Source organism: Lepidochelys kempii, chromosome 8 (genome assembly GCF_965140265.1).
Source record: "Lepidochelys kempii isolate rLepKem1 chromosome 8, rLepKem1.hap2, whole genome shotgun sequence".
Taxonomy (NCBI): domain Eukaryota; kingdom Metazoa; phylum Chordata; order Testudines; family Cheloniidae; genus Lepidochelys; species Lepidochelys kempii.
The window spans coordinates 22,222,293-22,247,818 of record NC_133263.1 but is presented as its reverse complement, the minus strand read 5'-3'; the positions used below and the strand labels follow the sequence as shown (position 1 = coordinate 22,247,818).

Sequence of the window (25,526 nt, the reverse complement as noted above, 5' to 3'; positions counted from 1 at the left end):
ATGAGTGAAGCATTTGGTAGCTTATCCCCAAGTACCAAGAAAGTTTGTTGTATGTATGTAGCTTTATGTATCTAGGACATGTCAGAATAATATTCAGTATTAAATAGTATTAGTAGTCATTGTTAGCTTTTCTTCAGAACATCTCAAAGGAGGTCATTTGAGCAAACTGAGACAAGGGGAGGGGAAGTGACTTGCCCAAGGTCACCCATTAGGGCAGTGGCAGAGGTGGGAATGGAACCAAGATCTCCTGAGTTCCATTCCAGCATTCTATGCACTAGGCCACACTGCTAATTTGAATGTTCTTTTAAAACATAGCAGCCATTGCCATGTCTTTTTTATTTAAAGTGGATTTAGTGTGAGTCAAAGGTGCTGGACTTTGAGCCCATGCGACTGAATGGGCAGCAAGGGCAGCAGCTGAGCAGACTTCCCCTAAGTCTCCAGGGCTCATTTGATCCTTGGCCTCTCTGCTCAGATGGCTAGTAAGAGCACCAGTCCTTGCCAGTTGTAATGGGTGCTTTCAGGATGTGGACATGTGTTTGCTAGTCATGTCCTCATGTCCCAGATACATTTCAAAGAGGCCACCAAACAGCTGTCCGTTTCAGTCTGGAGGTCTCCCTTCGTCAGGGGAGGTCAACATTGGATCTCCTTTAGATTCCGGCTGGGTTCTTTCTCCCTGCTGAATGGAACATTCTTCTCAATATTATTAACTCCAGTGAATCACAGCAAAGGGGCACAACATGCACCCACAGCCCTTCCTGGCTTCTAATAAAGCACAGAATCATAGAGCTGGAAGGGACCTTGAGAGGTCATCTAGTCCAGTCCTCTGCACTCAAGGCAGGACTAAGTATTATCAAAAACATCCCTGACAGATGTTTGTCTAACCTGCTCTTAAAAAAATCTCCAATGATGGGGATTCCACAACCTCTCTAGGCAATTTATTCCAGTGCTTAACCACCCTGACAGTTAAGGAGTTCTTCCTAATGCCCAACCTAAGCCACCCTTGCTGCAATTTAAGCCCATTGCTTCTTGTCCTATCCTCAGAGGTTAAGGAGAACAATTTTTCTCCTACCTCCTTGTAACAACTTTTACGTACTTGGAAACTATTATCCTGTCCCCTCTCAGTCTTCTCTTCTCTAGCCTAAACAAACCCAATTTTTTCAATCTTTCCTCATAGGTCATGTTTTCTAGACCTTTAATCATTCTTGTTGCTCTTCTCTGGACTTTCTCCAATTTATCCACATCTTTCCTGAAATGTGGCAGCAGAGCTGGACACAGTACTCCAGTTGAGGCCTAATTAGCGCGGAGTAGAGCGGAAGAATTACTTCTCGTGTCTTGCTTACAACACTCCTGCTAATACATCCCTGAATGATGTTTGCTTTTTTTGCAACAGTGTTACACTGTTGACTCATATTTAGCTTGTGGCCCACTATGACCCCCAGATCACTTTCCACTGCACTCCTTCCTAGGCAGTCATCTCCCATTTTGTATGCGTGCAACTGATTGTTCCTTCCTAAGTGGAGTACTTTGCATTTGTCCTTATTGAATTTCATCCTATTAACTTCAGACCATTTCTCCAGTTTGTCCAAATCATTTTGAATTATAATCCTACCCTCCAAAGCACTTGCAACCCCTTGCAATCCCAGCTTGGTATCGTCTGCAAACTTTATGAGTGCACTCTCTGTGCCATTATCTAAATCACTGATGAAGATATTGAACAGAACCAGACCCAGAACTGATCCCTGCGGGACCCCACTCGTCATGTCCTTCCAGCATGACTGTGAACCACTCATAACTACGCTCTGGGAACCATTTTCCAACTAGTTATGCGCCTACCTTATAGTAGCTCTATTTAGGTTGTAGTTCCCTGGTTTGTTTATGAGCAGATCATGCAAGACAGTATCACAAGCCTTATTAAAGTCAAGATATACCACATCTACTGCTCATCCCCATCTAAAAGGCTTCCGATGCATCCGATGAAGTGAGCTGTAGCTCACGAAAGCTCATGCTCAAATAAATTGGTTAGTCTCTAAGGTGCCACAAGTACTCCTTTTCTATTTGCGAAGACAGACTAACAGGGCTGTTACTCTGAAATCTAAAAGGCTTGTTACCCTGTCAAAGAAAGCTATTAGGTTGGTTTGACACAATTTGTTCTTGACAAATCCATGCTGGCTGTTACTTATCAGCTTATTAGCTTCTAGGTGTTTGCAAATTGATTGCTTAATTATTTGCTCCATTATCTTTCCAGGTACTGAAGTTAAGCTCACTGGTCTGTAATTCGCTGGGTTGTCCTTATGTCCCTTTTTATAGATTGGCACCATATTTGCCCTTTTCCAGTCCTCTGGAATCTCTCCCATCTTCCATGACTTTTCAAAGAGAATTGCTAATGGCTCAGATGTTGCAGACACAAACACACCCTCACACCTTCATGCCCTCCTCCATGACAACACAAAAGGCACCCTCAGACTAACACACACACACACACTTTCCCGCACACAAAGTTCCCTGTGCAAAATTCTATGTCAGTAGTTTTTGTCCTTCCCGTTCTCAGTCCAGTGGGGCCTCTTCATTTCTTTGCCAGCTCATTCTCCAGCTTTACTCACTGCATGTGCCAAGCCTCTTTGGGGAGAGGGGTGGGTAGGGGAGTGAATCACTCATTCCTTAACATTGTTTCTGCAACTATGTTTGCTGAGTTGGTAGAGACCAAGCAGGCAAGCTCCAACCCCCCAGCTCCTGGGTGGGGACCATCATCAGGTAACTGGAAGGTACGTAGCCCCGCTGTCCATTGACTTCCACCAGGCTCCACTCCTTGCTTCCCTTCTTATTGTGAGGTTCCAGCACCGTCAGCAGCTGCCCTGCCTGCAGACTGACCTCATGGGGGCTCCTGGCTGTGAATGCATAACCCGCAACCACCTGGAAAAGGCAAGGAGATGGTACAGAAAACCCTCATTGGAAAGAAGATCCAAAGGGGAGCAGGACATGGGGGCTAAAGTGAAGATGAATGGAAGAATCCTACTCATTTAGGCCTTATCAATTCAGAGAGGTGTGCATGGGTGTGGATTTTCAGAAGCACTGGCTACCTGTTTGTTTTTGAGAGGAATTCAAGGAGTTAATTACTGTCATTTAAGCCATGACTGCCCTGGGCCGCACTCTCTGAGTGATGAGACCGTCAGAGTTAAATGTTGCACCCAGGATTTACAAAGGGACAGTGTAATGTTACAAGCCAAAAGGACATTTACAGTGGTCTGTGCAGAGGGTTAATCAAACCTCATCTTTTCTGAGCATCTTCTGATCATTGCAGGGGTCAGGGAGGCCTTTTCCTCTAGCTAGAACATTGTACAGTAGTCAATTGCACATGGAGGAAGTCCCTTTCTTCTGCACTGGTTAGGCACTGGTTAATGTTAGAGAGGAAATACCAAACTGGATGGGCCACGGATCCAGTCTGTGCTGTCCGTTCACAGCTTCCCTAGAAGTGGTTACAGACATGGCCGAGTATACACATGCGCATGTTGTGAGTTTGGCTGTAAGTGCTTCCCCCACTCCTGTGCTGTATATGTGTGCAGGTACTGGATGTGCCCAGGGCAGCTATACGCACAGAGGTGGGTGTAATGACTGAACAAACGTAGGTGCCTGCAGGTGTCTCTACACCCACCTGGAAAGCCGGAGGGGTGATGAGGACCTGTGGCCTGGGTGTTTCGGGTAAGGTGTAAGAGTGTCGTCTTCTCTCAGCTCCAGCGTCCGGGGCCAGCATCTGCATCCTGGGCTTTTGACTTTGGACCAGATGATATGGTTGGAGTTTTCCAGCCAGGACATAGCCTCGGTGACCTGTAAGACACACAGACTCAGTCAGGCTGGGCACCAGTTACCTGTTCTTCTTTTGTGGATGGATTCAAGCATAGGGGAAGAAGGAAGGGATGACTCTGGCAACACCCTGGCATAGTGCAAGGCTGCACAGCTCTGCTGCTGCACCTCTCTGCTATCTGGCTGACTGGCCCCACTGTGAAGCACCACAAAGGGATTCTGAGATCTTGCTGAGCACAGGGGACCAGGCTGCGGCACATCACTAATGCTCCCTGGGGAATCAATGTGGCAAAACCTGAGCACTATGTGTAATGGCCTGTGGCTACAGACATATTAGAACTGGGCAAAAATGGGGGTGGATCTGGGTTTGGCAAAACCAGGGGAGGGTCACATCTAGCTCCTGTTTCATCCAATTCCAGGAAGTTCAGGCTGGTTGAGATAAATGGTTCTGCTTCAGGCCTATCTCCAAAATACACACTTGGAACAGAATTCACAACCTTCTGTTCTCTCAGTGCATCGAGCTCTGTCCTGTGAGTTCCACCAGCAAAGCTCTGATGTATTCCACCCACAAGTGAGCAGTCAAGGAGAATGGATCTCAGTAAGGTTGCTCCAGAGAGAAAAGAGATACAGCCCTAGAGCCGAGCAGTCTCTGCTTCCCCAGAAATTCCCAGATGGAAGGCTCCCTTGGGACAGTTCACCAACCCAGAGCACTTTACTTTGTCAGAACATAGTTCTCCCTTCTGTTTTTTACGCTGGCTTGAGGAACCTTTAGTGTCAGGGAAAAAGAGAAGGTTCCTGTAGTCCTTGCAAGTACCTCCAGCATCCACTAGCCATCTGTTAGTGTTGCCTTTGGTGTCCATTTCGTGCAGGAGAGCCACTATCTGTCCCCTCTGCAGGGTCAGGTCCAGATCTTTGCTGCCACTGATGTTGCTTGTCAGCTGGTAGAGCTTGTCCGGGCCATGTTTGTTGACAAGTGAAAGGACCCTGCGCTCCTCAGCAGGGCTAAGAGACTAATGGGGAGTAAGACACAGGGAGAACGGAGTCAGAAAATGTTCCCTACTATGAGATCTTACCCTCAGAGTGTGTTTACTTTCTGGATTACTGGGGGTTATGTCATGACCAGTGTCAGCCAGGGTAGGGACTCCAGTCAGTTGCAGTAAAACATCTGATCAGCTTCAGGGTATGAAGCTGGGTCTCCAGAGCTAAGGGATCCACCTAGGCCATTGTAACCTGATGTGGAGGATTCCATGGCTCACCACAATTACCAGCCAACCATTGTCAAGGAGTCAAAACCAGTAGCATGGCTGCTGCAAAGTCCTCGGCATCGGCATTGCCATTGGCTGTCCCTAACCTCACTTGCTTCCCAATGGGATGTTCTCCTTCATTTGTGAAATACTGAGAATCTATGATCTTCCAGAAAACACCATCCTGGCTACTGTGGATGTAGAAGCCCTCTACACCAACATTCCACACAAAGATAGACTACAAGCTGTCAGGAACATTGTCCCCAATAATGTCACGGCAAACCTGGTGGCTGAACTTTGTGACTTTGTCCTCACCCATAACTATTTCACATTTGGGGACAATGTATACCTTCAAGTCAGCGGCACTCCTATGGGTACCCACATGGCCCCATAGTATGCCAACACTTTTATGTCTGACTTAGAGCAACACTTCCTCAGCTCTTGTCCCCTAACGCCCCTACTCTACTTGCGCTACATTGATGACATCTTCATCATCTGGACCCATGGAAAAGAAGCGCTTGAGGAATTCCACCATGATTTCAACAATTTCCATCCCACCACCAACCTCAGCCTGGACCACTCCACATAAGAGATCCACTTCCTGGACACTACAGTGCTAATAAGCAATGGTCACATAAACACCACCCTATGCCGGAAACCTACTGACCGCTATACTCACTCACATGCCTTCAGCTTTCATCCACACCACATCACACGATCCATTGTCTACAGCCAAGCTCTAAGATACAACTGCATTTGCTCCAATCTGTCAGACAGAGACAAACACCTACAAGATCTCTATCAAGCGTTCTTACAACTACAGTACCCACCTGCTGAAGTGAAGAAACAGACTGACAGAGCCAGAAGAGTACCCAGAAGTCACCCACAACAGGACAGGACCAACAAAGAAAGTAATAGAAAGCCACTAACCGTCACCCTCAGCCCCCAACTAAAACCTCTCCAGCGCATCATCAAGGATCGAGAACCTACCCTGAAGGACGACCCATCACTCTCATAGATCTTGGGAGACAGGCCAGACCTCGCTCACAGACAGCCCCCCAACCTGAAGCAAATACTCACCAGCAACCACACACCACACAACAAAAACACTAACCCAGGAACCTGTCCTTGCAACAAAGCCCGTTGCCAGCTCTGTCCACATATCTATTCAAGGGACACCATCATAGGACCTCATCTCATCAGCTACACCATCAGAGGCTCGTTCACCTGCACATCTACCAATGTGATATATGCCATCATGTGCCAGCAATGCCCCTCTGCCATGTACATTGGCCAAACTGGACAGTCTCTACGCAAAAGAATAAATGGACACAAATCAGACGTCAAGAATTATGACATTCAAAAACCAGTCAGAGAACACTTCAACCTCCTTCAACCACTCAATTACAGACCTAAGAGTCGCAATTCTTCAACAAAAAAACTTCAAAAACAGACTCCAATGAGAAACTGCAGAACTGGAATTAATTTGCAAACTGGACACTATTAAATTAGGCTTGAATAAAGACTGGGAGCGGATGAGTAATTATACAAATTAAAAACTATTTCCCCATGCTAATTTTTCCCCTACTGTTACTCACACCTTCTTGTCAACTAATGGGTTTGAAATGGGCCATCCTGATTATCACTATAAAAGTTTTTTTTCCCTGCTGGGATAATAGCCCACCTTAATTGATTAGTCTCGTTAGAGTTGGTATGGCAACCCCATTTTTTCATGTTCTCTGTGTATATATATCTTCCTACTGTATTTTCCACTGCATGCATCTGATGAAGTGGGTTTTTAGCCCACGAAAGCTTATGCCCAAATAAATTTGTTAGTCTCTAAGGTGCCACAAGTACTCCTCATTCTTTTTCCTGTCTTCTCAGCCATCTGATGGGAGGAGGTGCCTGGCTCCTCCCTGCTCCTACCTGTACCACAGGGCTCGGCATGACCGTCTCAAATTTCTGGCAGAAGGAGTTAAGCTGAGCACCAGACTGGCTTAAAGTGTCCTTCACCATCTTCCAGAAAGTAGGTAGAGGGATGTGGCTATGCGGTAGCTGTAGAAAGACACACTGGAATTAGAGATCGCAAGGGAGAAGGGCTGTGCAGACAGAAATCCATGGGAAGGGTCTCAGGAAGAGGAGAAACAGAAGGAAAGGGAATCAGAAACCCAAAGAGAACAAGAGTTTCTACATTTCAAGAAACCGGAACAATTTCTCAAGTCCCCCTCATCAACACAAGATGCTCCTGTCTGACTTTGAATCATAGCTCCTCCCCATGTGTTCAATGGTCAGTGATACTGTCAGGACTTAGAGGAGGGCACCTAGGAGATCAAGAATATTCTGGCTTGATCAGGCTATCTCCTCAGGGCAGGAACTCTCGTCTTGTTCTGCATCTGTACAGCACCTAGTGCAGTGGGGTCCAGGTCTACAACGGGGACCCTCGGCACTAGCACAATTCAAATATTAATAGTAACCCTCAGCCACCATGGGGAACTCCCCAAGAGGGGGTAGGGCCACCCGTAGCAGTCTAGGAGAAGCCACTCCAGCCCACCCAAAGAAGAAGGGAAATAGACACGTGCAAATAAAAGTGCAGCCTGCAGGGAGAGCTCGGTGCATCTGCCTGTGGAGAGTCAGGGTGGGAGGAAAGCAGCCTGCTGCTACCCAGGCAGAAACCTCTCCTGGTGCTCCCCCCAACCCCGTGCCTGTGGGTCTTAGTGGTGTGTGGCTGTCAGCTGAGGCCAGGCACAAGAGCTTCTAGCTCATGCTAGCTCAGTACGCACCCATGGGTCTCCGTTACCTGGGCCAGCTCTATTTCAGCCTCTTGGAGCACCTGCTTTGCCAAGTCCCTCTGAAGGGCCACAAGTGAGCGCAGTATCTGCCCCAGCCACTGCATGGCCACCTGGTTGAAGGTGGGGAGCTCGGACACCAGTAGGGTGTTGATGGCAAGGTAGGTGTTCATGGTGGCCTCCTCATCGTAGGTCACGTTGCCCATCTCACACTTCTTCTCCTCGATCTCCTCATAGTCCAGCAGCTTGTCCAGGCGCTTCCTGATCAGCTGCTGCGGTCCCTTCAGAGTCTCTGACAGGCTGCAGAGTGGCTGGTAGACCAGCCGGTCCAGCTGACTCCTCTGTTGGAGAGAACCCAGAAGCACCCCAGTGAAATCCTGATGTCCCCAGATCTGCTAGCCGTGCAGCACAGTGCTCCAGCCTGAACATCAGAAACAGCATGGGGGACCCTTGAACTCCAGGCTCTCCAGGCCTGTCACAGAGGAGAGCATTAGCGCCCAACTCTCCTGCGTGGCTGGCAGCCATGAGAGAAGGGAATTGTCATGTCTGCAGAGAGCAACTTCTGGCTCCTACTGACTTGACGTAAGGGAAGCTTCCACTGGGCTCACCAAGGAGGCCTTCTGCCGACAGACCCCAGGAAGCTCCCATTATGATCCCACCAGACTCCACACATGGTTTGTATCTTCTCAGGCACCTCTCCACCGGTAGCCAGACACAACAGGCATCCTTCCCTGGATGTTTATTCGGACACTAAGAGCCACCCACCCACCTCATTCTGAGCCAGTGAAACTGCAGCAGTGAGCAGCGTGGGGCACAAGACAGAGAGCAGACTTCAGAGGATGTTGAGTCCCCAGGCGATAAGCAGCCATCGTGGAATGAAACAGGCAGGGTGCTAGAGGGGTGGGGGAACATATAGTTGAGTGAGGTGCCCAAGTTCTGACTGCAGGGAGGAGTCAGAGAACCCCTAGAAGTGGTGGGAGGGCTGGGGCTGAGGCACATGATGGAGCTCCCTATGGAGTACCGTTCAGGAGGCAAGTCAAATAGCCAGTGTAATTGCCTTTCCCACAGTCCTCTCTTCTGATGCAGTCCTGCCCTCACTGCCTGCTGTAAGCTAATGAGAACAGCCCTGGGGTGGGACCTGCAGGGCCAGCGCTAGGCTCCCTGCCCACATAGATGTGGGTGAGGTGGCACTCACAAACTCCGGGAAGATGGTGCGACAGAGCGTTCCCGTCAGGCGGCGATACTGCTGAGCAGCTCCTTCCATTTCCAGCTCGCACTCCTGTGGTTTGGAAAGGAGGAAGACCTGGGGGGGGGGGGGGGAAAGGGGCTGAGAACCCTAGAATTGTCCATGTGTGTTAAAACCTGGGAGATGCCCAGGGCAATGTCAGCCTTCCCTGAAGGCAGGCTCAGAATGGGACCTACTCCTTTTCCTACAGCCCTCTGTAAACTCCAGGCACTTATTATCTCTTCCACCCAAAGCTCCTGTCCTCTTTTCTTTGAGAATAAAAACTACAGCAGCTGTCCTGCATTCTACAGTATCCAACCAGTGCACTCAGGCTGATTCTCCCAAGCTACCTAAAATAACAAACCAATGGTTTCAGCCTGGTATTTCCAAGTTATCCTAAAATACCAAAGCAGTGTTTGTAGACCAGTGTTCCAAGCAGCTCTCTGGTAGCAAACCAGTTTGTGCATGCAATGCTCAGGAATGACCCCCAGGTCAGGGTGCACAAACCACGTGGCAAGAGCCACCCTACAGTAACAAACAGGTGCCCGCAGCCCAGTGACCACAAGAAACCCTGCAGAAACCCAAACCTCCACTTGGTTTGAGATCTTGTTGTCAAGTTTCCAGGGCTGCTGCACTCTCCCCTGGAGCAGTATGATTGGGGCTGCTTTCGTACTCCCTGGCATGTAGTGTTTGGAGCTCAGGCAGCGTGGCTAACATGAACACTCATGCTGCACAGAGGACTTAGCTGACACTCTCTGCCAGGGAGGCCGTGACTGGGGGACTCATGCAAAGGGAGAGGAGCTGGCAAAACAGATGTCCCAGGTCTCCTAGAGGGACAGCCTGAGCTCCTAGAGGCTTTGGTTCGACCTTTCCTCTCATGGGCAGCATCTCTCTCAGTGCAGTGGCCCACTGCTGCCCTTCAACGGCAGCATTCAGTCCAGAGGGGAGAATCCAACCCATAATGCTCTGGCCCAGAGATGGGAGCACCACCCACTCAGCCATAAGGATCCCTGCCTGAGGGCAGCTGCTGAGGGGCCGAACTCCCTGCTCTCACAGCTGGATGGGTTTTCTTCCTCTTCAGAGGAATAGTCGCCAGGCCACTCAAGAGGGGCTTCCATGTGCCGTTCCCACCAGCCTGGGCTGCCTTGGAGTACTGGCAGAAGGTGCTTTCTTGGCTCAGACTGAGCTAATGACTCTTCTGTCCCAGGTGCACTCCTGCTCTCCCCCACCCTCCACCAGAGGAGGAGGAGGTCGTGTCCCAGGGAATGCAGCTCCCTTTTCAGGCCCTCATTGCTACTGAAAAGGTGGGAACCAGAAGCAGCGAAGATGATGGGGGGAGGTATCTTTGGCCCCTCCACCACTGAGGTGGCTGTTGTGTCTGAGACCTCTGAGCCGCACTGGGGTCTGGGTTTTTTATAAATAGTGATTTGGCCGTCTGCTGGTGGCTGAGGGACGGCATGTGCAGATGAATAAGGAGGATCAGACTGGAGGGATTAAGGAGCTGCCAACCTGCCAAATGGTGCATTAGGAGATCAGGTCATTTCTGTGCGGGAGATCACATCATCTCAAGCTTTTATTAATATTTACCAGAGGATTTCCCTCAGGCAGGGATGGGACACACTCCTTTCCTCAGGCACTTCTAAAGGCTGCGTCTGATCACAGCCCTGCCCAGCCAGACCACTGAGTTTATTGTCCTGGGTGCTCAGCCCTATTCCCTGACTCCTGGTGCCGTGGTGTGAAAACGGTAGCGATGGTAAAGACCTTTCAGGGCATCCAGCTCAGCACCCTGGGGCCAAGGCAGGATTGTTCTCCAGGGCTTTTTCCAGGCTAGTTTCAAAAGTCCCACAGGATGGGGCTTCCACCATTTCCTTGGGAGACTATTCTGCACACTAGCATGGCACTGGCATCCCAGAATATGTTTCCTTTCCTTAATTTCATCCCATTCCTCCCAGTTCCAGCCCCAAAGAATTCCTGAGTTTCATGGGGCTTTAAGCCCTTCCTGTATTTATAAAGGGCTATTCGGCCCCTTCTCCTCCTCTCTTAGCCTAGCCTGTTTAGCACTTCTCATTGCTCTTTACGAGTCCATCCCTCCAGCCCGCTGGGCCTTTTGGATGCTCTTCTCGGAGCGCCCTGCAGTTTGTCAGGATCTACCTGGCAACACTGCATCTAGAGACGAAGGCAGGCCACCATACCCAGGCCATCTCCCACAGAGAGATGCCACCTGGTGGGAAGGCTGAGAAGCAAGCAAATCGGGTCTTCAAAGGAGGAAAGCCAGGGCACTAGCTCACTGTGTCACCCTGTGTCCTTGTTCCCAATGTGTCAGCCTTAGTGTTGGAAAGAGTCCTTCTCATGCAGCATGGGGATTTCAGAGCCTGAATAACCCTGGGACCTTTTATAGCACCGTGTGTCTTCTAAACATGGTGCAGTTATTATTTTATTTATTCCTCACATGGGGTGAACTTCACCTCTGGGCAGAGAATCAGTACAAGGCCCAGGCATTGTTTCAATCGCAGCTCAGTCTGGGGACTTAAGCAATGCACAGACCATACATGACCCCTCTGCACCTTCTGTGAGCCCTCTGCACAGGGGTGGATTTCACCCATCAGAAATACGGCCCCAATTCTGCCAGGTGCCGAGCACCCTCAGCTCTCATTGGTTTCAGGTGGAGTTGAAGGTGCTTGAGCCATCCACAGGAGCTTGCCCAGGATGCCTCTGTAGGTCTCTCACCCCCAGGTATTATGGGATGAGTGGGCTTTACCTGTAAATTGTTCAGGTAAGAGGTTACGTTCTCCTTCAGCTCAGTCACACCAGACGCCAGGAATTGAAACTTTTCCTCCAGACGGTCAAATTCTTTGTCCTCTGTCTGAAAGTCAATGGGAAGAAGATATACTGTGGGCTCCTGGACAGGAAATTGGTCCATTGACTAGTCTGAACAGGCACAGTGCTCCTGCTGTCTTGTGGAATGGACTGGATTGCAACACCAAATGGATTGGAATATAGACAGTTCTTGGTGGACACAGAGGGTGAAATTCTGGGAGCTTTGCCAATGGCTTCAACAGGCCCAGAACTTTGCCCAGAATGTACTTGCCTGGTGGTAGGGATGCATGCAGGATAGAGGTTGGGCATAGAAAGGCCTTCAGTGGACTTGGGAGAACGCACTAGCCACAGCCTGCAGGAAGGGTCCACCCCACTGGATTTGTTTCCCTTCCTAAACCTTTAGGAGCTGAGCAAGCTGCCTCTACAATGCTCCAAGACTTTGCTCACCAGGGGATCAAGAGAGTGAATTTGATACTTGAACTCAGATCACTAGGCCAGGCTTTAAATTTAGGATAAATGACCACAGGTAGGTCACATGAGGACTTAAGTATCTCACATGATATCAGCATGGATCACATGACCTCAGTGTTGATAAGACCTCAGTGTGGCTCACCCATGTTTCACACATCACATTTGCAGATACACGTGATGGCCAGTGTTAAGCCACAGAAAGGCCACCTGTGAAAAACAGGTGCTTTCAGGAAGCGGCACCCATCTCCTGCTGCCCTTGATTGAACTGTTTTCCTCCTACCTATGTCACTAGCATATACACATTGTATTGTTACTAGGAGCCGGATGTGAGCAGGAGCCTCACCTTGGGCACAATGCCCGCTTCATGCATGAAGAGCCGGCTCAACCGCATGGTCTTCTTGGCAATGGAGTGCTTGTTGAGCCGGCCAAGGCGCTCCCGCAGCGTCAGCTGCTCGACCTTGCTGTATTTGGTTGCTGCCTCAGGACAGAAGGGGAGGAAGATAAACAGGTGAGGGATCAAGGAACCTCCGAGCCTGGGTTCCTCCGGGGGATCACATCTCATTCAGTTCTTTGGGGCCCAAATGCAGAGCACTGACCCCTCATAAAGGGAAGAGAGTATAACTGAAGCTGTAAATGACCTACCTGCTTACTTCATTATATTCCTTCCTGTAGTTCTCCCCTGGACACTCTTACCCTCCTCCTTGCCTCCTATAGTTTGACACACACTTCTCATTTGAATTAGACTAGAAGCTCTCCAGCCAGGGGCTGTCTCTTGCTAAGTGTTTGTGCAGTTGTGTTTGTGCAGCTAGCACAATGGGGCCCTGGTCCCTGCAGGTGCTACTGGGATACAAAGAATAATAAGAAATAAGGTAGGAATAGTCATAAGAATAGTAAAACACAAAGAAAGGATTGTAGGAAATGTAACATGACTAATCAGACTGATTAGTGGAAAGAGAAAGACAACTCAAACCATTAACAGAGTAGAATATTCAGACATGAAAGGCCAATGTGGTTTCATGTGTGCAAACCACTATGGGTATGCAGTGTTTCCTCTAATTTTTTAGGTCCATGTGCGGAATTAATTTTGTTATGTGCACGAATATAGAGGTGATGTCTGGGAGGGGCTCAGGGCTGGGGCAGAGGGTTGAGGTCCAGGGGTGTGTATGATGGCTCTGGCTGGGGGTGCGGGCTCTGGGATGGGGCCAGATACAGAGGGTTCAGGGTGAAGGAGGGGGATCAGGGCAGGGCAGAGGGTTGGGGTGTGTGTGGGGGTGATGGTTCTGGCTCGGGGTGTAGGCTCTGGCCTGAAGGAGGGGCTCCTCTCCCTCGGCCATGGCAAGTCTGGGGTAGGTCCGTGCTGGGGCCGGGGAGAGATGTGCCTCCCCCCGCTGCAGCAGGTCCATGCTGGGGCTGGTGGGGAGGGGCGCCTCTCCCCGCCGCAGCTCTGAACCCCTGCGTCGGGCTTAATAGGCAGCTGCACGGCCACGCAGCTTAGAGGGAACTTAAGGTATGACTCAGTGCTGGCACAAGTGACCGGCTGGAGAAATGTGTGTGTCGCTAGGTACCACTGCAATGTATCAAGGTGAATTGCTTGGTTGAATACAAATAATTTAGAAAAAGAAATCAGAAAGTATTTTAAAAGCCTGTTTTTATTTGGTACCATTGGGGAGGGTTGTTTCCTCTTTTTTTTCTCAGCTCTGAGAGGGACAACAGATTGGTCAGTTTCATGATTGTTTTTAGTCAGTTTCACTTCAGGGATCCCCTACACAGGGCAGTTTGTTTTGCAATGAGTAGTATTAGCATAGTAATAATATTACTCTAGTACCTGGAGGGCATAACTGAGATCAGGACCCCACTGTGCTAGATGCTGCTAGAGACTGTCCGTGTTGGAAGTGTTTACAATCAAGACAAACAGAGGGTGGGAGAAAGGAAGAGTTCTTCCACTGCAGGTTAAAGCCAGACTAAAAACTGTTTTCAATGGAATAACAATGAGTCAAGACGTTTCAGTTTGATCTTGGGTTTTACAGACCCTCCGTCATTCTGACAAGGCCTTTAACATGCCAGTTCCTCCTCACCTACTTCCTTGCGCCTCTTGTACTCATTGATGTTGGCATTAATCTCAAGCATGGCGCTGGCTGCGCTCTGCAGGGCAGCGTAGGCTTTGTCCCTGGCTGACATGTTCTCCAGGATCTTCTGCAGCAGCAGTGGGTACTTGGTGATCCTCTGCACTGGCATCACCAGGAAGAAGCTCAGGTCTGAGGCACCCGTGTGTGGCCTGCATGAGAAGCGAATGGGGAGGATTAGGGTCTTGAGTACAGCTGAACTCGGGCAAGGCTTTAAGCCCTTCCTTCCTGTCCACAGTTGGGTGAGAGACCCCTCAGCTTTCAGATGTACCCAGTCATGAGGGTGGAGGCAAGGGGGGGCAAATGGGCATCAGACACCTGTGATGTAATGAGGGTGATCACCTTCAAAGAAACTCCGTTTCACAATAAGGTCCCAGGCTAATTGCATCCACCCCCTGAATCCATGTGACCTGTGTAGCAGCCCTCCCTCCCACCCCCAAAGGACACCACAGTGGGGAGGATCCTCTGTGCACATCACAGATGGGCAGTACCGTTGCTCCCATTTTCTCTTCAAATTCATGGCCAGTTCCCCAGCTGCTGAAAATCAGTTTCTCTGTAGCTACAATGACTGCAGTGGAGGTTTGCTGATTTACACTAGCTGAGGACCTGGCCTCCTGTGCTGGGGAGCTCACTGTCAGGTGCTCAGGGATTTCCAGGCCATGAAGCCCTGATCTCAGCCTTCCAAAGGGAAGCAGGCAACGCCCATGAACCGTCATCCCTCAGAGCTGTGCTAAGCCACTGCGATGACTGTCTCTGCCAGCACCAGTCAGGGAGTGACCCGAAGGACACTGCCAGCCGCGGACGGATTTCCTTGCTTCATTACACAGTGCCCCGTTTGTTTAGTGAACAGGTCCTAGGATTGATTCTTGTCTTGGGGACAGAGAGAGGGAAAGGGAGACAAAGACAGTGACTAGTTGCCTTTAGCAGAGAATGAGTGCTGCAGGCTGACCAGCCTTCCTCCCAGCAGCGTGGCAGGCACCATTCACTAGAGATTTTGTGACAAGATCCATGGAGGCACAGCATAAGAAACCCCAGCAACTGCTTCCCCTCCTATCAGTGCTCCACCTAATAGGGCGACTAGGGCAGCGAGAGTGTCAGCAGCAAGCCCATGTCAGCTCTTGCCCCAGGTCATGCTGAGGACATCTCACAATCCACTGGCAGGCCCCTTTCCGCCTGTGGGTGATGTTTTCCCCACTTGCTGGCTGGGGGATGGGAGGAGGCACAAACTGCAGATGCTCTCTCAGTTATCAGCCTTGCCTATTGTCCAGCTTTGGAAGGATGAGCCAAGGGTCCAAGACAGGGACCAAGGTCCAAGGCAAATGCAGCACAAAGCAAGGCCTAGCATTTCTGATCCTTCCCTGTCAACAGATTAACACCCCCCCGTCCGTCACGTGTGTTGGGGACAGCAGTGATATTCTCGGAATGCTGGTGGGGCCCCCTCCACACACCTCCAATTATTCCTTCTCCCGTTCCCATTCCAACGTCCTTTTCTGTCCAGTAGGACTAGATGGGTCTCCCTTCAGAGCTTGTTAAGGTGGTTTCTCAGTTGGCCCAAGGGGGGTGATATTGAGGGAGGATGGATCTGCCACCAGGAGCTGAGCACATGGTCAGACACAGGGGTTGAGGCACTGAGAATGCAGTCAGGGTCCCCCACCCCTTAAGGCAGTGCAGGGCCATAGGGCTGCCCCCCAAACCTCATTTCATCCTCTTCAGTCCCTAGGCACGTTCCCTGCTGACACGGCCCCTGACCCCACTTTTGTTCAGAAGGTGAATTATTGGGGTGTGAGGGCAGCCTCTCCCCGTGACCCCAGATTGGAAGGAGATTTCACTCTCCAAATTGGAACACCATGGCCGAGCAGACAGATACCCCAGAGGAGAAAGGAAAATCCAGCCTCTGCTGAGGCTGGTCTCTCATCTCTAAAGAAGACTGTGACCACCTGCACCAGAATGAGGGGGAAGGGGAATGGTGCTATCAGGACAACACTTCGGTTCCTGGGTCACAGCTTCCCATGGGAGCATCAGTAGCTGTCTGGGGTGGCTGTGAGCGATCGCCATTCCTCATCTCCGATCTCCTGCTGAAGCAGAATTACTCAGTCCCTTGCAAATGAGTCTTCCCCATACCTTGGGAATGTCCATAAACCACAGGCCAGTCCTCACAGTGCTTCCTACAAAGCACCATGGCAACTGGACCAGAGGATTCTGGGACACAGAGATGCATAATTTTGCCAGAGGGCTGAAGGAGGTTGCAGTGTAAAGATGGTTACCAACCCCTGTTTCAGGGTGCATGATCCAGCCAGCTGACTGAGGACATGTGCCCCCAGCAGCAGCTTCTCTGGTCAGGAGGACAGGGACATCCAGCTAGTCCAGCCAGCTGTGTAAACTGAATGTGCTTCCAAGGCATGCCCAGTCCATCCTGGATAAAGAGTGCCATTCAGGCCAAAGCATAGTTAGCTTCACCAAGAGAGCTGGGGAACAGATACAGCACTTACACCATCGTATTCAGGGTCTCCACAATCTGCTGCTGCAACCTCGGGTCCTTCTTGTAACTCTCCACCAGCAGAAGGGCTTGCTCATAGCAGGCACAGTAAACCTTATAGATGCTCTCCATCTCCTCTTTGAACTCCTGGAACAAGGCACCTGGGCAGCAAAGTTACCAGACAGAGTCACGCTGGGGAGCCAGCCCCATTCCCCAGGGAGGGGCGTCCTCAGCGCACACAGTGCCAGCACTATCATTAGCCTTCTGGCCAGCAGGTCAAAGAGAGACCAAGGACTGAATGGATATGGCAGCGAGGCACCCTTGAGGGAGATACCTCCAAGCTGCGGCTGAGGAACACTGGCAGGGGACAGTGTGGAGGAAGACTTTGAAGGCTAGTGCAGAGATTGAGGTCTCCACTCTCCCCACTAGATGAGTAAGAGACGTTCAAAGTCACAGGAGGCTCCTCTCCACCCTGCTGGAAACTGGGGAACAGGGAACATGAGGAGATGGAGAGCAAACAAGACCAGGCCTTGCCCCAGCCAAATGTAGCCCAGCAATGGGCAACACTGCCCCTCAGGCACCCTATCCTAACCTGACTCTGTTGTGCCCCAACCCTTCCATGGGCAGGTCCGATCCCGTGCCTCATGCAGCATGTATCCTGCAGGGTTAGGCTGTCAGTGATTATTTCACTAGCTCTGTGCAATCTGCTGAGATTAACACACAAGACCCAACAATTCCTCACCCTCAGGCTCTGGATTCCTGGGAGAAGCAGGACATGAGTACAACTCAGGCTGCCCTGGATTGCTGCCCATGGGCATGAGGCTGGCTGGGTCTGCCAGATCCGCAGACAGCTTTGCCACGGTAAATGTTTGGATATCAAGAGTGCCGAGGAAGACAAGGGTGACGGCTGTTAAGGTGAAGCAAGCCCCTTTTCCCCTGCTGCTGCCAGGCATCAGCGGTATCAGTTCAGCGTCAGCCTGGCACACAGAGCCTTGCTCGCTGCCACCTTCACACTTACTGATCAGAAGCAGCTGCTCAGGCTCCTGGTTCACTGTTGCTTCCAGCCCTTTCAGGAAACGTTTGGAGACACAGAGGACGTCATCTATGTTAGAGAAAAGCCCTTCCAGGTCTATGTCAGGCAGCTGAAAGGCACAAGGAAGCCACAAGCAATCAGAATGAATTCAGTCCCACACTAGACACCAGCCTCCGGGCAGCAGCATGTGCATCCTTCAAGCCGTCCTCAGAAGTTGCACATGGAGCTGGCTGGAAAACAATTCCACTTCACAAAACATTTAGAGGTATTGAAATGTGGTAACATTCCACCTTTGGAGGCTCTGGGGATGGGGAGGCCCAGGCCCGCCCACATCTAAAGCTGCCCCGCCCCCAGCCAAAGGGGAGGAGCCTCTGCACCCAGGTGTCAAAAGATTAGGGGGGACAACAAATGAAAGAAAAAAAAACAAAAAAACCATTTCAATGGAGAATGTAAATGAGACCTCTGGAAGTTTAACAGAGTGAGACACTCTGGCTCTCTATAGCCTGGCCTGATAGAAACCAGGGACTTGAACCTGGGTCTCCTACATCCTAGACCAGCATCCTAAACACTCCCATAGAATCAGAGTCAGTCTTTCATATTTTCTTTCCTTCCCACCCACCACGCACTGAAAAAAAGATTCTAGTGTCAATGAAATGGCATTTGTCAAGGGAAACGTTTTGTTTAGAATATTTTGACCAGCTCCAGCTGCATGCACAGGTTTCCACATCTAGTTGTACCCCTGCAGAAGTTCAGAGCTAGGCATTCAAACTGCACTGCATGTCCTCAGTTCAATTGTGCAAATGCACTTTGCGTGCCCCACTCTGGATGTTTGTGCATTTAAAAGCAGACATGAAAATCTCAATGGGTAAGAAGGTGCAAGTTCAGTGGCTATTTTTGAAGATCTGTCGCCTCATGTCACAGGTAATTCTATGGGGCAAAACTCCTCCAGGGTAACGGTCACTCTTTGAGGAGCTGGTGGAGGGTTCTGCCTCCGTGAATTTAAGAAGCTTCACTTTTGGGCTTGGATGTCAATCTTCCAGGACTGGTTAGACCCCTCCCCACCTTCTCTCCTGTGGAAGAGGCTGGTTAAAAGAGCCCTTCCATTGTACAGTGGAACAGGCTTGGCTCATACCAAGGGGAAACACAGTAGCTCCCATTTCAATCCAACACCAACAGAACATTCCCCACGTTGTGACTGACATCTCCATTGGGAGATTTTAGTCTAGCTCTCACCTGCTTTTGCCGTAGGTGGACCCGAATGTCACACACACACAGCTCAATGGTGTGGACATAACTGGCCTCGGTCTTGATCAGCTCTTCCACTGCCAGTCTTTGGTTCTGCTCTGCTCTGTCAAGGCATATCACCTCTTCATATATGGGGCACTCAGCTCCTGGTGTCTCCTTAGCAGACGGCTCATCTGAGCTGGAGCTCGCCATGTCAGCAGCAGGCTCTGAGAGAGGCAGAGAGCTCAGTTTAGAGCAATTCTGCAATTGACTCATCTCAGCAGCTTTATGCAGGACTATAATAAAGGCAGATGTTTTGATTCAGTGTTACTGAGTCACCTTTTGCCACTAGGTCTCCATTTTTCATCCAGCCAAAACTGGTAGCAACCCAAAGTCATTATCACTCAATGGCTGTTTTGTGGCCCATGGGCAATAAATGTGGGGATCTCAGTCAGTGCTGTCTCAGTCCAGTGAAGAGATATTGATGCTCAGGCGTTGGCACGATAACAATAACCGATTACAATTCAGGGATTAAAAAAGTTACACTTTAGGGTTTGGCTTTGCAGCAAGAACAGGAGAAAACTGAAAAACATTATTCCAGCCCCACATAGTGAGTGCAGGACGGAGAAATAAAACAGGCTTGAGAGTAAGCTGTACATAGCCATAAAGTGCTGATTTCACTGACCCCAAGGGTTGGATTTTCAATTAGGTTAGACACAAAATATGCCGGAAGGTATTCACCAGATTTATGGGCACAATTACCGTGGCTGCATGCATGGATTGGGTAGATGCACCTTCAAACAGATAATTAGCTGCATGTGCAGGCATAGTTATCTGACCTGCATGTGCAGTTGCAGTAGATGTGTGTGAAAAAATTAGATTTTCAATTGCAAATGAGCACCTAAGCTGCCTGAAAACCTGGGCCCAGAAATCCAAAGTACAGGGACCTCGGGCTATTCCATTCAATGAGTGTTAGATAATGGTGCTTCTTTTACTCTTTGCTTCTTTTCTGCATGTTCCTTTTGGACTGGGATTCTTTGTACGGTTTCCAACTTCACTTTAACTCTAACCATTTGAAATACTGCCTGCAGCTCAAGAGCTTTACTCAAAGTCCAGGGGGAGTCTTGCCATTTAGAAATGGGCAGATTTTTTGGTTTGCTGACAATTCTGAAAAATCAGGGGAAAATATGTTTTGGGTTAAATGGAAAACTAATTTTGAAAAAAATTTCAGCAAATCTAAAAGTTGCGGGGTGCGGAGTTTTGGGCCAGCAAAACATTTACAGCATATTTTTTATTTTAATATTTTTAATGTTTCAAAATAAAATTAAAGGAAATTTCAAAATGAAAAATCTTGTTGAATTGAAAAATCAAGGTGTTTCATTTAGACACTTTTGAAACTTTTTTGATTTTTCCTGAATTATTTGTTTTAAGTTTTATTCTGACCAAAACAATTCAGGGAATTTGACATGAATTTGTGAAATGTTCAGTGTCACAGAATTAACATTTTTTGCCCAAAAATTTTCAGTCAAAAAATCCCTCCCAGCTCTATTTCCATTGACTTGGGATCAGGCTCTCAGACAGGCATGTGTAGTAGGGGGAGTGAGTTTAAAAAAAGCTAAACTTTCATTTGTTATAGATATTAGAAGGAGGAGGAGCGTTATCAGGAACTTGCACTCCTTTCACATTAGAATGTGCCTATCTGAGTTCCTCCCTGCCTGCAGAGAACAGGAATAAATGGAGTTAACTCACATAGTTTCCATCCTGGATTCTGTATGTTGCTCATTTTGAACTAAAGGGGGGAAGACACAGCACTGGAACTGGCAAAGCAATATACTCAAAATCACTACAGGGCGGGAAGCCTGGAATGGGATAAACAGCTCCAATCTGCGTCAGCTCCAATCTACAGCTTAGCTTCACGAAAATACCTAAGGCTTCTGAAGCAATAATTAAAGCACTGGCCCCAAAGGGAGAGATGCGTGCTAGGTGATGCAAAATAGGAGGCTGAAGTGAAAAATTAGGGCCGGGTGCAGATGTGCTGGCAGGAGAAGAGAGGTGCAGTGGAAACTGAAATGTAATGCTCTTATTGGGTGTGCTCTCAAACCACCCAACCGATAGTAGCTCCAAAGCGAAATTATTTAGATAGTTTGTTGCCACTTAAAATCCCACTCAATTGCTTTAAAAGAATTCTGCCTTTGCTCAAAGCCTGTATTTGGAAGGGAAAAGACCAGGAGTTAAACTTGAATGATTACTAGCGCCACACTCTTTTCATCCCACCAGTTTTCAAGGGCGCATTTTATCTTGTGTATCTCACTGGTGTCTCAGGTTTCAGAGTAACAGCCGTGTTCGTCTGTATTCGCAAAAAGAAAAAGGAGTACTTGTGGCACCTTAGAGACTAAGCAATTTATTCGAGCATGAGCTTTCGTGAGCTACAGCTCACTTCATCGGATGCATACTGGTGTCTCAGGCATGCTCCCTAAGGTTTGGGTGCAGTTTGTTGCTTGAGCTCATCTGTCTAACCAGGTTTCAACATCTTTCCCCTTGCCAGTCTCTCCCTGCCGCACAGCTGCCACAGGAATAGAAACACCAGAGGAAACAGGTTCACCGATGCCCCAAGCTCCCACAGGGACCCCAGGCGATTAACCTGCCTGATTCTAATAAGCTGATCCCTGCTCGGGGCTCCAAAGGAACGTGAAACCAGCCCCTCCTGCTCCAAGGTCCTCACCAGCCTGCTCAGGGGCTGAATTACCACCTCACCCTAAATATGATGATCCCTAAAACTGAACTGGTCCAGGGGTGAGCAGGGCTGCTGGAACAATTTGTATAGTGGGGGTGCTGAGAGCCATTGAACCAGAGTGTAAACCCTCTATATAATGAAAACCACTTAGAGCCAGGGAGCACTGCAGCATCCCCCGCACCCCTAGTTCCAGCACCTATGGGGGGGGGCGGGAGAGGAGTATCCTGCTTTGGGGTGCAATATACTAGTGGGTGTTTGGTCCCATGTTAGCCTCACTCATAGTCATCGCTCGCTGCTCTTCTCTGATCTGCCTGCCCCACCCTCACACCCAGATAAATAATTTAACCTCCTGAGCTTGTTTTATTCCTGCTTCTGCTACTGACTCACTGTGTGACCTCAGGTGAGTCACTCTGCCACACTGTGACTCAGTTTCCCCATCAATAAAATGAAGATAATACTACTAATCCCCCTTTATAAAGAGCTTTGAGATCTTGGGGTGCAAATATCATCCTCATCTCAATTATTAATCACCCTTTGTGGACTACGGGCACATAAACACACCCTCCTGTGCATCCCCCTGGAAGGGCAGCCTGGAAAATGCTAGAGGTTTAAGGATTAAGCTAGCACAACACAGAGCTTTCTCCATCCGTAGCTTTGAGACAGTATTTCTATGTGGCAGCCTCCCCCACGAAAGTCCAGCTCTCAGAAAAGCCCTCTGGTGTGCGCTCTCCAACAAATGGGAGATGTTTGGTTGTCCAGTCCTGCTGCGGACTGGCTTACCTCTCTCCTCTGCTCCCCCAGAGCCCATCAGTCAGCAGTGATGCTAACATCTATGCTCTTCTTGCCCGGAGGTACTGATCAAAAGAGAGGTTCTACAGACACTGGACTAGAATTCTGAGCTGGTTTACAGCCTACTCATGGGATTGCACTGCCTCACTCTCTGTAGCACCTAGTGTTTCAGATGTTTCCACAACTCTTATGAGTGGCAGAGTTTCAGTAGGGAACGGCCCATCTATATCTGTCTGTATGTGCTACTTTAGGAGAAGGTAGCCGCCCCACACTTAACCGACATGGCCAGTTTTGCAGCACTATACTTCTGGGATTTTCTTTCATGACGATTGAGAGCCCTTGCACATGTTCTCATTCACACCAGTGTCCAATCACAGAAGCATCTGCCAGACTCAGCCAGTGCCAGGCAAGCTCCAGGGATAACATCGGCATATCACACGTGGGTCGATACCACCGGAATATCATTACCCTCAGGGAGGGCAGTGTCTGTGGCAGGAGGAACATTGTGATATTCGACCCTGTGGCCATGCCCTGGAGTGATTTACTGCTACTATATTCTATGGGTGAATCTCACTCCAGTGCATGGTGGTAGAATTTTCACCCGGAGCGGTAGCTGCCATACCTGACCTCCCAACTACCTGGCTCTCCAGCACTCTGCAAGCTTGGAGCTGTCTCCATCCGCCCATACACCCTTACTCTTCTTCCTACCCTGCCTTAATTACACTTCTCCCACAGAGTCTCCCAGCTCTGAGACTCAGATTCCTGCACCACCTCAGGCTGCTGTCATCACCTGTGCATCAGACAAGTCTGAACTGTCTCTCGCTGGAAGCTTCCTTCAGCAGAGACTGACGCTGCTTGTATGTCTGGAAAGCACTTAGCACAGGGTCCCAGAATTTTACCATAGCAGCTCACCCAGTCCATCCCCCTGCCAATGAAGAGCTGTGCCCTGCCACACCCTTTCAGTGCCTTCTCCAGTGTTCTCTTACAAACTCCAAGAGATGGCAATCCCAGTCACTCCAAGCAGGGGACTCTGGGAGGAATCCATGTCACTGAGTGCATTGTCACTGCTCAGCAAACCATAATGATCCCAACAGTACCCACATAAGCACCCGCACTATAACCTATTAAGGCCCCTCCCTGGAATCATTCAAAAGTGACTGGACAACTCCCTAAACAATATTCCATTGGGATCTGTCCTGCCAGCCACAATGCCTCTCCTCTGGACATCTTTCATTTCCAGAGGTCCCAGTTCTGCATGTTGCTGTCCGGGGGGAAATGCAGCCTGCAGGAGGGATTGATTAGCTCAGCTCATTCTTGCTAGGACTTCTTTCAGATCTGTGGAAACTCCCTCCCCGAACTTAAACACGAAAACCTGCTTCTAGGGCCCCAGCCAAAAACGAGGGAAAGAAGTGAAATTGTGACTCGAACACAGTACCCTGCAGCTTCTTAATCTAGGAAGGGGGCAGAATGAATGGATCAGGTGAGAAATATTTCTAACTGGGCTACAAAAGCCTGACTGACAGCTGCCAATCAATGGTCTGAGTGAGAATGCCTTTAAAAATCACAGCTTTGTCTCGGGAATAAACCGGAGTGTGTAGCTTTGACACGCCTCTTGCCTCTCACCAGAGCCTGTCCTTGTTTAGTCTCATGGGCAGCCAGCCCACCTAGTGGTTAAAGCAGGAGACTGAGAGTCAAGAGACATTTCCAGCTCCACCACTGACCAGCTGTTTGACTTTGGGCAAGTCACTTCACTGCTCTGTGCCTCAGTTTCCCGATCTGTCAAGTGGGGATAACACATTATTGAGCCACCTGCACGGCGCTTTGGTGAAAGCTGCTGCAGAAACTCAAAGCGTTATCATTGCTGCTGGTATGACTCAGCGGTGGTGACACAGATTGTCTGGCTCTAAACCAGAGACTCCAGCCCTCCTCTCAGGTGCCTGCATTCCTCCCTCTCCCATAGGCACCAGCTCTTGTGCCGGAAGGAGACAGGCAGGCCTTGGAAGGTACATAATCTCCAACTTGGATACGCAACCCTCCTGCGCAGGAGACAGCAGCTGCTGAGCAGAGGCCAGATCCTCCGCACTCTGCTAACGCACCACACACGTTTTCAGGGCCTCACCACCTGTCTGCACATAACTCCAGTGGCAGCAAAGCAAGGGTCATTTCAGAGTTTGTCATTCTTACCTGCCCGTGAGTCAGGAATTGGCCTCTGGGAGCTTCACCTGGCGCAGGCTGTGGCGGCTGCTGCTGCTTAGGCTGCCTCTGTGGAAATTAATGATAAACTGGCTGTGTGCTGCACGGGCAGGAGGGACCAGCCCACTCAGCTGTGTGCGCATGTTGCTGAGCAGGGCCCAGCTCCTCTCGGTCACTGTCATGCTCTCCCCAAGCTGTTGGCAACAGTGACAGGGACAGAGAGAGAGAGTCCCCTTGAGAGTCAGATCAGCTGAGCCAGCTACGTTCTCCCTGCGCAGGCAGACACAGCCATGGCAGAAAAGGCTCTGGCAGCCAGCCAGCCAGCTGGGCAGATTGCTGGATGAAAGCAGGTTGCTTACTGCCTGGAAAGCCAACCAAACCTGATAGGGAGATGGGGAGTGGAAATAACACAGGCAGAACTGCTGGGTCAGGGAATGGGAAATGGACTGGGCAAAATATTATGGGGTACAAAAATTAGCTGACCCCCAAAGGCAATTGCCAAGCTTTGGCCCAATGCAGCCTCTTTGTGGCTCTGCCAGTTCATAGGACTGTCACTGTCTCTCGCTCTTTCTCTAATGCTGTGCCCATCACTGTGGTATCTTTATAGCTCACA

At 49.6% G+C, this 25,526-nt stretch overlaps 1 protein-coding gene across 2 annotated transcripts; it reads right to left on the bottom strand.

Annotated features, from left to right (window-relative positions):
* Positions 1-62: 62 nt before the first annotated feature.
* On the bottom strand, positions 63-25,183 carry ARHGEF37 (Rho guanine nucleotide exchange factor 37). Of its 2 annotated transcripts, XM_073355845.1 has the most exons (13): positions 24,905-25,183; positions 19,207-19,424; positions 17,959-18,082; positions 16,954-17,101; positions 14,417-14,616; positions 12,685-12,815; positions 11,812-11,916; positions 9,024-9,131; positions 7,840-8,169; positions 6,969-7,097; positions 4,613-4,808; positions 3,650-3,822; positions 63-2,910 (listed from the first exon to the last, which is right to left on the bottom strand). In XM_073355845.1, the coding sequence occupies exons 2-13, from the start codon at positions 19,408-19,410 to the stop codon at positions 2,677-2,679; spliced, it is 2,082 nt and encodes a 693-aa protein (XP_073211946.1). In that variant the 5' UTR covers positions 19,411-19,424; positions 24,905-25,183; the 3' UTR covers positions 63-2,676. The 2 variants fall into 2 exon arrangements, with proteins under 2 accessions (XP_073211946.1, XP_073211945.1); XM_073355844.1 differs by lacking the exon at positions 24,905-25,183 and having other exon boundaries at positions 19,207-19,473.
* Between the last annotated feature and the right edge of the window lie 343 nt (positions 25,184-25,526).

What these genes read in the sequence shown, in the direction of transcription:
- ARHGEF37 (XM_073355844.1), bottom strand. Translation starts at nt 19,473, where the DNA reads ATGAGTCAATTGCAGAATTGCTCTAAACTGAGCTCTCTGCCTCTCTCA. An exon ending in TGAGCAGCTGCTTCTGATCA is followed by an intron (nt 17,102 to 17,958) that starts GTAAGTGTGAAG and finishes TTTGCTGCCCAG; the next exon opens with GTGCCTTGTTCCAGGAGTTC. An exon ending in TCACCCCTCCGGCTTTCCAG is followed by an intron (nt 2,911 to 3,649) that starts GTGGGTGTAGAG and finishes TGCCTTTTCCAG; the next exon opens with GTGGTTGCGGGTTATGCATT.